Raw genomic sequence first — 14,299 nt, forward strand, 5'->3', positions numbered from 1 at the left:
AACCAACAATTTATTTTCTAAAATTAAATATTTGAACTTATAATTGAATAAATAGAAATAAATATTTCATTCATATAATATAATAATATTATTATTTATATATTTTAAAATAATATAATTTTTATTTTTAAAAAATTCCCTTCACCTCTCTCTATCATTCTCCCTTTACTTGTCCTCACAATATCATTCCTTGTTACCTACCCAACCCACGAGTATAGTTGGGTCTAACGCCTTCCGCAAATAAAAAACACCAAAAAAATGTGGGTCTTTTAAGTCTTTGAGGCATGGATGATCTCCTTTACGTAACCCGGAGCTCAGGCTACATTGATCACGCCTACGAGCAGGCGGGCGACTGTACGTGTTTTATCTTTGTATTCGTTAATAACTACCGAAAACTACTAATAAGATCTACGTGTTCTTCAAAAAGAGCTGAGTGAGTTTTAAAGTACTTTTTAAAAACCAATGGTGAAGGGTATAGAGTTTGGGAGGTTTATGCCGAGGGTTTATGCCTGCGTAGTTTGAATGCGGATCATGAAGGGTACTGCTTAAGTGCTTCGTCATGGACAACACTGAGACAAAGCCAATACAGACCAGGTTAAGAATTACGCTCTTGCCTACGTTTGCTATAGCTCCTGTTGCAAGTTTTCTTTTGTTGGTTATAAAATTTGTTGTTGTGCAGTGCAATGACGATGGAAGAGGAGAAAGATGAAAAACAGGCAAACCAGTGCTGTCAGAAGGTATACTCATTTTAAAAAACAGATGTGCTGTTTACTATGTTTTTTGGTTGGATATTAGAATACTTTTGTTTTCAATCTCGGGACACGTAGTTGAAATAACGGGACTTTTCGCTTGCTGTGTTGCAGTGGAAAGATAAGCTGCGCAAGGCGGAAAGTGGGAGACAGAAGCTCCGAGAAGCTATAAATATCCTAGAGAAGGCAGTTAGGAAGAGTCAAGAAGAAATTGGTACTTTGAAAAAAGGTATGCGGTTTCTTGAAATAACCCTAATTTTTTAATTTTTGTTGTTCAAGTGGTTGAAATCTCAATTCTGAATTGGAGTAGGTACCCTTTGCTTCGTTTTTGGGTTTGTAGTACACTTGTGTTCGTGCTATGTTTCTTCTCTTAAATAGGCTTTTTTGAATCTGGATACCTATATGTCATCCCGTAGAGAATATGAACAGGAATCACTCTTGAGAGGTGAAGTCCGCCTTCGCGACTATATCACTAAGCCCATGAACTACTCCTCTTTACCAATGAACACGAGTAGGCCAATGATATGTAATAGTGGGTCATTAAGGTTTATTTTGTAGAAAAATCAATATAAAATGCATTTTAAACTTCATTTTACTATACAAATCTTGTGAGCCCTGAACTGGTTGAATATTACATCAAACTGAAACGCATTTAAAGAATTTTTGAAGTTAATCTGACAGCAATATATTTATTGGATAAAATCCAGTAAATATTGTAATTTAGGGTGTAGCTGTTTCATTCATTTATTTTAGCTTTTTCTAGAAATGTTTTGGCATACTTAGTTTGCAATATAAGGCAACATAATTAAGCTGCCAATGTTCTACACTTAGACAAGAATGGAGGTTGCCTAGATTTTACTCTTTGAGTGATATTGGCCTTGTTATGTAATGCCACCAAATTGGGGTATACCTGATTTTTAACCAAAGTAACAATTTCACAATACAATTTATTCGTATTAGCATTCTATAATTAAATCATATAATAGCTATTTCACTTTTAAAAAAGTGAATAAGAAATTAAGTTAAATAATATCACATAGTTTAATATACAACTTCATTTCCAATATTCAACCATTGTAGGGATTGGAGAGGAGAGCATGAAAGGGTTCTCAAAACATGTGCCACAACTAAGCTTAAGGGCATGATATAGCACCCATTAACCCACAGGTGTTAGGAACACTTGTCCGTCCAACATGGGTTGTGCTATTTAATGGGGAACCTATCTCTATCCTTCCAATCAAGTCTCCTTGATAACCCATACTTGATTGCTTTTCTTCTTGAGTTTCACTTTGAACAATCAACTATCGTAGGGATTGAAGAAGAATGCGCAATAGGTTGCTCAAAAACATTTAATTAAGCCCATGGGCGTGATCCCTTGGCCCTCAAGTGGCAGGAACTCTTGTCCATCTGACATGGGGTGGCTTACTTGAATGGGGAACTCATCTCTACCCTCCCAACATGTTTTCTTACTAACCTCTATATGATTGTTTGTAGTGGAATTAAAAGAATAATCACTAATGTTTCTTGATGGATTGACAAGTTAATTACATAAAATTTATTCTTTACCGTATTCATAAGTTAGTAAATATTAGATTCAAACATTTGGCATTCCAACCCCTTATTTAAATGATATAGATGACTGGGCTTCCTTGAATTACACACTCAAATTCAGATGCGTTTAATAGCTATCATGCACTTTTCAGTTATTCTCCTTCTTCCTTGTATGTATTAATTTCGCGTTTTGTATTTCTCATTAGCTAGATGGTTTGCCAAATGAAACGATTCCCCTTTTATATCTTTAATTGTAAGAAAATCACAACTCTTCATAATGATGTCCCTCGTAATAGTTACAACTTTTCAAATTAAATTGCTGCGTTGTACCTCCTATTTAAATTAAATTATATGCTTTAGAAATTGCTGCCTGTAATCCTTTTAATTAATGATAACGTGGATGCTTACTAGAGTCAAATGTACTTTAGTCTTCATTGGCTCCCTTCATTAAATCTTTGAACCTTTTAAGTTTACCTATTGTTGGTCGACCCTTCACATTTATTTCATTACCTTAATTTTTCTTGTTAAAGCTGCAATATGCCTTGCAACGTTGTGCTAATTTAGCCCTATTTTATTAACTCCTATTATTATTTTGTCTTGGTCAGCTTTGCTCTAGTTGACCCTTTACTATGCAATGCATTGCTCAGGTTTAGTTCGTAATACTGCTGCAATTGGTTTGGTGAAGTCTCCATGGCAAGGGCATGATATTCTACCGATGTAGAAATCCTTGCCATCACAAGGTGTTGACTCTCAAATTGAACTATGCTAACTTTTATAGTTGGGTATTAGGCATTGAGGTTCTAGTTTCTAATTTTGAGATCTCATCACTGTCCAAACACATATGTAGAGTAAGATAATATTATTTCCAATTTGTAGCAAGGATTACTAAATTTGAACAATCCCTATCCACCTCTTTTGATTCTCCATGTCTCCAACAACTTGTAATGTACTCGAATGACCAATTGTACTGGATCGTGAATGAAATGAGCCTTACAGGAAATCAAGAATGTACCCAACAACAACGTAGGTGCTGTACCTGACAACATCGCAGTTCATGTTCCCAACGACAAATTAGGTAATGTGCTTGACAACAATGTAGCTGAGGTGCCTGATGATAATGTAAGTGATGTTCTCAATGACAACGTGGGTGATGTTCTTGATAATAACCTTGGCACTCAACAACCTTCATATTTAGCAGCCTTCACTATTCAACACCCTTTGGAACTTGACAATTGAAATTAAGATTATTTATCTTCAAACCTTTATAATCTATGGGTTGTTCTGTTCTTTGATATACCACATTTGAATATTGTAGATATGTATAATGAATTCATACATATCGTTCCCCCATATTGATAAATAGATAAATCTTTGATTGCACATTTTTTTTTTGGATCGGTAAGAGGCCGAAGTCAAGATTAATTATTATTAATATGTATTGTGATTGATTATTGTTATTAATATTTATTAAGTTTGATTAGAATTGAACCCAAGACCTCCCATATAAGAGGCTCACAAGTTACTGTTGTGTTGTAGGCTCTTGCCTTTTGATTACACAAATTTGAAGCTGAAGTGCAAGGTGAAATATTTGAAGCGATATCTCCAATGACACACTAAAATTGCAAATACAAAATATGGAGGGTCTTGCACCTCTAATTTTGCAAACAAAAACTCAACAAATATGCAAGAAAATAAAGTCCACGATGATTTCTTACAATGTCAACTACGACGTTACAAAGAGCTCCAAGAAGTTTTCGGAAGGGTTACAAATAGGCTAATGTACTTTATCTATTATTTAAATATTTCGTCCCTTGTTATATTATAACTAAAAAAATTAACTAAAGAAGTCCTTTATAATATTATTCAAATATTTGGGACAACCTATTAATTAATTAAATCACTCTCAATTAATTTGGGGACTTTACAGTCCTTGCCGCTCAAAGATTGCTTGTCCTTAGGTGATTTGTCATCAAATCGTTTGCCAATTGCTAAGCTCCAAGATCCCAAACCAAGTGCAAGTGTTGATAGCCATATTTGCTGAAAGCTTGATGGTGCACAATGATTGCGAGTATCACTTGCAAAAATCCCCAACAAGCTTCCACTGCTCCACTTTGATAGGAACATTGCTTTGCTTAGAGTTGAGAAATATCTCATCAAAATCCAACTTGCTTTCTTCATATAGATGCCATTTAGAAGGAGAGATGGCAATCATGCACGTCTCATGCCCAAACAAAGGGTGATATTCAACCAACTGTAGAGATCGCTCTCGCAAGGGATCATTGTTAGAGTTTGCATCTTCATGAAGTTGCTCAACCACTATTGTTGGCATGGAAAATTTTGCATGAGCATCTTCTTAATCCCTGTGGTTGTCTTGAAAAATTAGATGTTCTCCATTTGAAGGAGCAATTGTTGATTCTTGCTTGTCCATATCCTTCGATGACTAAAGTGAAGTTGTGAGCATGTCTTCATCTTTCTTATGGTGGCTTGGTGTTAATTACCTCATTGTTGATCTATCATTTTGAGATTGTTATTGTAGGTTCTATTACCTTAGAAGGATGGATACCCCATCCACCATTAACCCAATCCTGCTTGAATTGCCTTAGTGACTTAACCAAAGTGGGTGTTTGTGTTTCTTGTTGCTCAATTTTTGGAAGGAAGTTCGACATTGTCATCTTTGTGTTGAACTATGTGAAACTGTCTTCATACTTGCTTTCTTCAAGTGATTGAGCATCTCCTCCATTTGCTATTATGCTCTTGTGATAGTTGTATTGAGTAATTGTTGACTTCTTATTAACTCTCTCAAATAGGTTGTAATATGGTCATTTTCTATTCGATCGCTGGATACCATGACTCTCCAACAAGTTGGCAAAATCTCTAGCTTTGATACTGTTGTAATGTACCTAAATAGCTAGTTCAACTAGTTGAAGGCATCAAATTGGTGATGTACTCGATGTTAATGCGGGTGATGAACTTGATGGCAATGTAGGTGATGTATTTGACAACAACGAAGTTGATATATCAGGCGACAAATCAGGTGATGCACTCAACTGCAAAATGGTTGATGTTTTGGACGACAACATGGGTGATGTTCTTGATGGCAACACCTTGAGGTGTCTGATGACATTTGCTAGTATCCTCTTGCAAGGATCTCACTAAGTTATTGTTGACTTCTTATTAACTCTCTCAAATAGGTTGCTAAATGGTCATTTTCTATCCCATCGTTGGACGCCATGATTCTCCAACAAGTTGGCAAAATCTCTAGCTTTGATACCACTGTAATGTACCTAAATAGCCAATTGAAGGCAACAAATCGCTGATATACCCGATGATAATGTGGGTGATGTACTTGACGACAATGCAGTTGATGTACTCGACGATAACGTTGTTGATGTATCCGGCGACAAATCAGGTGTTGTACTCAACTGCAAAGTGGTTGATGTTCCAAACGACAATGTGGGCGATGTTCTCGATGGCAACATCGTGAGGTGTCTGATGGCAGTGTGGTTGATGTTTCGACAACAGTGCACATGATGTTGTTGACAACAACCTTTGCACTTGGCAGCCTTCGACACTCGACACTTGACGACTCCCCTTGGCAACTTTCAGCACTTGACAATTGAAATTGAGGTTATTCATCTTCAAATCTTCATAATCTACAAGTTGCTTTCTTCTTTGATATAACACATGAATATTGTAGATATACAAATAAGCTGACATTGTTTATTTTATTTTAATATTTTGGTCCCTTTCTATTTTACAACTAAATCAATAAATTAAAGAAATCCTTTAAAATATTATTGAAATTTTTTGGGACCATCCATTTAATTAATTTAATTGAATCAGTCTCCTTTAATTTTGGGACATTATACAACTTAATGTAAGTTTAAAAAAAAAAAAAATGCTAGCAATCAAAGATAGCCAATTGGAACAAAATTTAGGGGTGTAAGTGGTTAAAGGGAATAACTCACCCTCCAATTGTGGAAATGGCTGTCAGCAAAGTTTGTAGAAGAAAAGGCACATCAAACCAAAACACTAAACGAGTTGATCCCTTACAGGTAGGTATGTGTTCTTGCCTCAATCTTGGACTTGAATGATATCTCCCTATACAATGCTTGGACACAATTGGATATTGCACGTCATTCCATTTTTGGATTGTAGGAGAGGAGAGTCATTACAAGCTCTTCAAACAAAAGAAAAACTCTTTTTCCTTTTGCAAAAAATCTATGGATGTAGATTGCATGATCTTAGGAGGAAGAGTTTTGTAAAGCTTTTATTCAAGTTGTTTGTACTTGAAAGAAAAATAAATGGGCTGTTATCAAGGGTTGTAGGGTTATCATATGTGATTCTATCCTTGTTGGGTGGGCCTACCACAACTCATTAACATTACAAGGTCTTTAGGTCTCAATTGGTGGTGATAGTATCTCCATTATTTGTTGAATTTGCAACAAGGCTATCTGGTCTTCACCAACAACTTTTTAAGATGTTCTTGCTTCCCAAGATTTCATCTTCCTTATTGAGACCCATGAGCCCTAAATGGGCTGACCCTCTTGTTGGTACTTATGTTTATGTCTCTTCTTTTTTTTTTAAGACTTGTAGATCTGGTGGTGTTCATGATTTAGGACGGGTGGCTTACCTCATCATAAAAACCTTTGGTCTATAATTTCAGTGGTGGTCTCAAATGTTCACTCTGTATGCATGTGGCTTTAGGTTCATAAGTAGCCTCTTTTACTTCAAAATATCTTCATATTAGTTTGCTATATTCCCCATGCATCATCTTGATGCAGTCAAGGATGGAGGGTCCGGAATGGACTGTCCAACCTTGCAGCAGGATTCACCACAATACTTAAATGTAATAATGAAACATGCAACTGTATCGATTATAATCGAGTTCTTACATGCCAGAAGCCCTCCCTTATATAGATTGCATCAGGTCCCATTGACACCACATGCAGGCTCACAAGCTGCCATTGGCTTATTATAAACAAAATTTAGAGAATGACTTCTGGATGCTAATATTCTAACCTCAAAAAGCTACAGATGATTATTGTAATGTTCCCTATTGGGACTTTGCTTGCTTTACCCTAGAATTCCCAGCTAGTATTTGGATTGTGTGCTTGGAAATGGAAATGTCACCGAGTCTTTGTAATGCCCCTTACTTGGAGGCTGCCAATTCTCATTGAAGGGATGCATTTAAATAAATTAAAACAAGAAGCAATTAATAATTCATTTGGCCGTTAACATACTTAAGCCCCAATTTTTTTTTACTTCTCTCCTAATTATCAATCCTACAGAGTATGTTATTTTACTTGGCATAGGGCACTTGGAAACAATCTACACATAGGTTCCCTTAAGGCTTGAGGACCCTGTCCATATCCTATCATGGGATTCGTCTACCTTGTGAGTCTTTATTTTGCCTCTCCCTAAGAAAGTTACAAAACCAATCTATCCTCTAAAGGAGCAACAGTGAGCAATTAAGGGAATCTGCCAGAGATGCGATGAAAAAAGCGAAAAACCCTATAGGTTGACTATTTATGTATGGATATTTCTGATTTTACTATTATAAACTAATATTAATTCTACTATGTATATGTATACTAGATCACATATTGGTCCCCTTAATAGCATTCAGATATAATATTCTGCAGTCAGTATTGATGGTCCTCGTATTGGCAATAGCATTCAGATATAATATTCTGAACATCAGTATTGATTCTTAAATAAATTACAGAAAACCAACTCGCTGTTACGGGATGCCTGCCAGCAATTAAATACGATCTATTTCCTTTTTTTGAGCAGTGATGTTATGTTTTCCTTTTTGATCCTTTTCCATGTTTTTTCCTCCTCTTCCATGTCCACCACCATTACATGACTGCTGACATATATATTCTCTGGGAGTGATTACTGTTTACGGTGCTCATGTCCTTTCTGAAGAGAGACACCTCTTCTAATAACTTAATTCCTTGGTTAATATACTTCAGCGATAACAACCCTTAAATGCCAGTGTTTACCTTCCCAAGCAAGTAAGTGGCAATTAAAACCATCAAAATGGATACTGATACCAGGATGAGCTTGTATGCTATAAGTGAATCTGGCTGGAGCTCCACCATTTCCAGAGTTGCACAGTCGCCGACAGCTAGGTATGTAACATATTCATAAAGTTTTCATCTATTTTCCTATGGTTTGAATTTTATTACTATTTTACTTAGTTACCGGATTCGTGAATCAGACCCCGGATCCGGATTCGGGTCCGATCCGGCTCCGGATCCGCACGTGGATCCATGAGGATCCGGGCAGGATCCTTGATTCTGCCTGTGGATCCGTCAAAGGATCCTGACGGATCCACAGGCAGAATGGCGGACCCTGCCCGGATCCTCAAGGATCCAAGCATGAATCCTAAGGATCCAGCACGAATCCGTGGCAATACAAGGCACAAAAACATAAAATCATGAATGTGAATGTTCTGATTTTCTTTATAATCATGAAAATAGATCATTATCAAGTATACTAGATTCATAGATGCATACTAGAATCATAGATTCATACTATGAAATGATTTCTCTTAGTTTTTAGTATATATATATATATATAAATAAATAAATAAATAAATAAATAAATATATATATATATATAAACACGAATCCTCCACAGATCATTATTGGAAAAAAAAAAAAATCCCGAATCCGATTCGCGTACCCGAATCGGATTCGTTTCACGAATCAGCAACTAAGCTATTTTATTAATTCTTTTCAAGAGTGAACTATTATTATGAGTTTCAACGTGGCTTACATGTTATTTTTAATTACTTGTTAGTTGTTACCAAAGTTAAATGTTTTATATATTGTTTTTAGAAAAACTTTTATATTTTATGCATATTTTATTTATTTTTTATTTGTAATATATTAATGTTTTGAATGTTTTGTTATGATTATTAATATTTTTCTGATTATAGTAGTTTTTATTATTTTTATTGTATAAGATCACATAGGAAGATTATAATTTTTTAATTTTAATTTTGTTTATTAGTGAAGAAATATGATTTTTTAATACTTTTATTTTATATTTTAAATAATTAGGTGATTTTATTTTGTTATATTTAAAAAATTTAAAATATGATTTTTTTCACTATTTTTTATGGCTTATATCTTATAAATGTGATATTTTTTATGTAATGATTTCAAATCTATTTTTGATAATTTATGAGATATGCAGACGGAGAGAAGTTTTGTTTTGTAGATTTGAATTGAAAAATTCTTTACATGAAACTTGTAAACATTAAAAAATAAATAACCTGTATATATATGTAAGGCAAATTTAATATCAATTTTTTTTCGATTTTTTCGCCTAGTTGAATTTCATCTGAACTTCATAGTTGTGAAACTCGAACTCGAACCTTGTGACTTGGTTACAACCTATGGGGGACCTTTGATTAGAGGAATTCCAAACCCTCCACATGACTGCAACACGTTCACTTTCTTGTTTGATTGTTGTAGTGCAAGTGTTGTGTACTGTGTTTTTACTTGTAGGTCTCTCATTCTTCGCAAATTTGCCTTTTTATGTACCATGCTAGTCATACTATTAATGGGTAAATAGTGATAATTGATGTGCCTATACCTCTTGAGCTAGATTGCATTATGATTCTTCTCTGCTGCTAGTACACAAGCTTATTAGGAACTAAAATAAATACCAATATATGAATGTGAAATTCTGATTACAAATCTGAAATTAAACCCTAATGATCATCAAATAACTTTAATCTAAAAAAGCTTAACATGGACTATCATGCATTCAAGAAAAGCTGTGCTGTACATAGATGATGTTGTATACTAAAACAGAAGAACACCCATTTATTACTAATAAAGCAAATAATGCAAAAGAACCTATGCTTATCTGGTGGTCCAACAAAGATGCTCACTTTGTACGGGACATTTTTCTTCTTTTTGTAGTTGATTTTTCCAGTGAAATGTGGATCTATTCCCTTAAAGCACAAGTCAGAATGCTTTTCTCACCATGAAGCTATTGGGACCTTGGTGGAAAAACAGTTTGAGGGAAAAAAATCAAGACTCTTGTCTGACAGTAGAGGTAAATTTACCTATCAACAGTTTCGAGAACCCTGCCAGAAGGTATTGATCAATAGTACACTACTCTGTGCACTCCACAGCAAATAGTGTCATTGATAGGAGGAATCAACTGCATGTGAAAATGATGCATGGCACTTCGCTAAAATATTACCATATTTACCCTGCAGAAGCCATTAATGGTGGTTATGACAAGAATTAGCTATAATAAAAAATGAACTAGATAGAATCAACACATAACACTGGAATTATTTGGAGAAACCCCTTAAGGGAAAAAATAACTCCACGTTCAAGAGGCATAGATTGTATTGATCTTCAAATGCATGAGACATATACAACAATTTTCATTCTACTCCTAGTTCTGGCAGCCTCTGTATACTTCTTAAAATACCTCATACGATACACCATCCAAAAACTCCAATATATGTAGATAATCCTTAAGGGCCCAAATGTGCATCCAAATCTGTCTCTTCAATTCTCCATTTCTTGGCCATTGGTTTTCTCTTTTTGGAATGTGATTTATGATTTTAAATCTCCTTTTCAACTCCCTTTCCTAGGTGCTAAACTTGGGAAATTCAACAGTCACCCCTTTATCTTTATTATTTTGTTTTTATCACTCCCTTTATAGACATCCACATGAGGGAATAATAGACAAGGAATAATAAAATTACAATTACCCCTTAATCCCTTCCTTATGTTATGAATGCATGTACAGCATATAATTTGACATTCATACAATGACAGAGGATTTACAAGGATAATGACACGTTATTTTTTTTGGGAATAGTGATTCATATAATCAAGTTTGTTAGGTTTGTTATAGTGGTTATATGAATTTTTGTTAGTATTGAGTTGTTTTAACAACTCACAAATATAGATAGTTGGTTAAAGGAGGTAGAATAACTCTCTTAAGAAGAGGATACACAAATGCAATATGTGCAATTGTATTCAATGTACAACTATATCAAATAATAATTTTTTTTGTTGTGTGCTGATTGTTTAGTTGTTTACTGCACGTTGTTATCCTTTGGCGGAGAAGAAGATGAATGACAGGCTACATATTGATGATATTGGGGTTGTATATATGCAAAGATACCAGTGTAGGAGATAAATATGCAGAGGTATATGTTGTGCACAGAAGATGAGAGAGCATCGTGTTAATTTCTCTAATCTGCTCCATTCTGCTTGTAATCCTGCACAATCTTAAGAAGGGTTTTGATCTTCAATGTTATGGAGTTTTTGAGGGTCTTTCTTCAGCATTGTTCATAATTGTGGGAATCTTGTTTTATATCTTTGGTCAAACCAGATCGGCTTGAAGATATTGCCTTAAGGAGAGGTGTGGAATGGTGTGAGATCACAGAGATGCAATTTGGAAGTTTTTGCTCGAATTTTGGCTGGGACAATGGTAGACGTTATTGCATATCAAAATTTAAAGATATACAATATATGATTACTGTCAATGTTTGCACTGCATACCCATGAGGCCAGAGAATCCATGATGCCTTTTGTGTTTGGTTCTGTCTTGTATGGCATGGCAAGAAGTGCCATGCTGGAGTTGGTTTTATTTGGGCGGCAAGGAAAGTACTGTGGGTGAGCAGAATAAAAATGCATGTTTATATCTCAGACTGGGTCTTGCGGTAGGCACCAAAAATGGAGGAGCAAGGTACATTACAGTATATTGCTGGATGCTTACTTGCATGGTCTATTAATGAACCAAATAGTTTGAGTTTTGACTTGATTTAGTGCTGTCAAAGTCTTACTTTTTTTTTTTAATACTCAGTATGGCATGCTATTAATGCCCGTGGAGGTTGGGATGTCTTTTCTGAGGATGATAATTGTTGCTTCTTTGTGCAAACACATCAGCATTCCTTCTTTGTGCAAACATATCAGCATTGATAAGTAGGAGATGATTTCCACAGCAAGTCAAATTGTGATATTGCTATCAGGATTTAACTGTGTGATTTTTGAGTCAAACTCATTGACCCATGTTTCATGAGTAGTGATTCAACATGAATCGATCTCTCATGAGAATAAATGGAACACTTAGCACTCATTGGATCTGGGCGATGCTCACTGGGGTGAAGCACCGGGACTTCCTGGGAGGTCACCCATCCCAGTACTACTCCAGCCTGAGCATGCTTAACTACGGAGTTTCCTCCATGGTTAAACCCAAAGCTTGCAACCCCATTTGCAAAACCTTCACCAAGTGTTGTGCCTTATGAACCATTCATTAGAAAGTCCCTTAAGCTTATCAATATCAGCATTGCTTCTTTGTGGAGGCTGCAATGTACTCTTTCCCATATAATGAAAGCATACTTGAGCCCTAGTATATGGTTAAAATTTAGAAACTGGTAATATATGAGCAGCATGCAGATGGAATTATGGGCCCTGCCCAAGAAATGCTCAACACTATAGATCTAAGCAGGTGGTGACAAGGCAGAGCGGAGTGTGGTGTGGAATTTCACAATTTATCTAAGGTAGGAATATCATGCAACTTGTAAATTACACTGTGGTGTAAATTCACAGCATTACAATTTAGATGATGTAGGTAAAGTTGAAGAACCACGTGTGTTGGGCATCCGACCCCGCATGAAGTGATGTAAGTGTGGCAGCTGAAAAAATTCAAATCCTTTTGCTTTTGATCTACATCCCACAACTTTGTGCCCCCTTCCTTGTACTCATTTTCTTTGTGAGTAAGTAGGGACAAGTTGGAATGCATATAAAGTAGCTCTTCTCACTTGCTGCCAATTGTTTGTCTTTCACTTAGTGAATGTGGTATGTACTCTAGCTCCAATTAGATGAAATGGATCTAGCAGCCTATTGAAGCAAATTGAGAGAGTTAAAATTATAAATGGTGATTGAGCGTCTTATACTTTTCTCCACATATCTTGCTAATATGGTGATTTTACTACTTCGAGGGATAAATCATTAGCATAAACACATCTTGCAATAGTTTGATCTACAATCTCTCTAGCATCAATTTTGAAATACTTTTTCTGTGACTCCCTCATTCTCTTCACATTATCAGGTTTCCTACCTAAAAATAGGTGGCTTTGCACTACATCACTGCTACGGTAAATTGATATTATATTAAACAGAGGAGATGAAAGCACCTTATATAGATTTAGAAGAGGATATTTTATTATGAAACAATCGTTAACTAAAGACAAAAATAGAAACTACCTAATTAAGATGGCCATCAAAGGAACATTACAATATTCTACTACCCTTCCTTAATGTTGTTATCGTCTAACAGCTGTCTTTTGGTCACAAATTCTTCAGAACATTCTGCTGCTACTCAGACCCTACCTGGACCAGGAGAAGTTAATGACCAGCAAGCCATGATGTTGGGTAACAAAGGTATTATGATGCAGAGTCAACTCTGGAAAATCTAGGAGGAATTAGCACTCAACTAGGCTGCATCAGAGGTCTCATACATCATTGAGACAATGTTTGAATAAATTCACTTCTTGGTTCCCAACTATACCTACCTCCCTTTCCTCAATCAGTCCTAAGGTTTCATCCTGTGAACTTGGATATCAAGCTAGCAACCAATGGAGTCCAACTTCACAACTTCCTACTCTCTTCACCACAACATCTTGAAACTGCATGGATAACATAGAAATGTCCTGAACAAGAAGATTTTGGAATGGGTTCAGCACTCACTACCTCTGAGGCAATATTCCACTTTGTAGGCTCAAATTCTAGTAGCCCTATGAACTCTGATTTTCCCAATTTTCTCCAACTCTTTCCAAAGGACTTGCAAATCAAAACATGGATTTGGACACCCTTTAAAAAGTTGCAAAAGACTCCTAAGTCTCAATTTTGTAGCAGGCAGACTCCTATCTCTAAGTCCACTAAGGCATAAGGCCTCATAACACCAATTAGACCTCCCTGTTGAATAACATGGATCTTTTCTGCAAA

At 35.6% G+C, this 14,299-nt stretch overlaps 1 protein-coding gene across 2 annotated transcripts in view; it reads left to right on the forward strand.

The window, feature by feature from the left end:
• The first annotated feature begins 210 nt into the window (after positions 1 to 210).
• Positions 211 to 14,299, forward strand: part of LOC149557575 (uncharacterized) — a 98,180-nt gene continuing 84,091 nt past the window's right edge. For both annotated transcript variants that reach the window (XR_016364897.1, XM_089832211.1), the window contains exons 1-3: positions 211 to 594; positions 680 to 737; positions 864 to 978. Coding sequence is in view for 1 of the 2 variants with exons in the window: in XM_089832211.1 (XP_089688337.1) it covers positions 560 to 594; positions 680 to 737; positions 864 to 978 (208 nt within the window). In the remaining variant the exon portion in view is untranslated. The remainder of the gene's footprint in view (positions 595 to 679; positions 738 to 863; positions 979 to 14,299) is intronic.

This window comes from Cupressus sempervirens, chromosome 5 (assembly GCF_028749045.1).
Source record: "Cupressus sempervirens isolate cs-2001-9-10 chromosome 5, ASM2874904v1, whole genome shotgun sequence".
Lineage (NCBI taxonomy): Eukaryota > Viridiplantae > Streptophyta > Pinopsida > Cupressales > Cupressaceae > Cupressus > Cupressus sempervirens.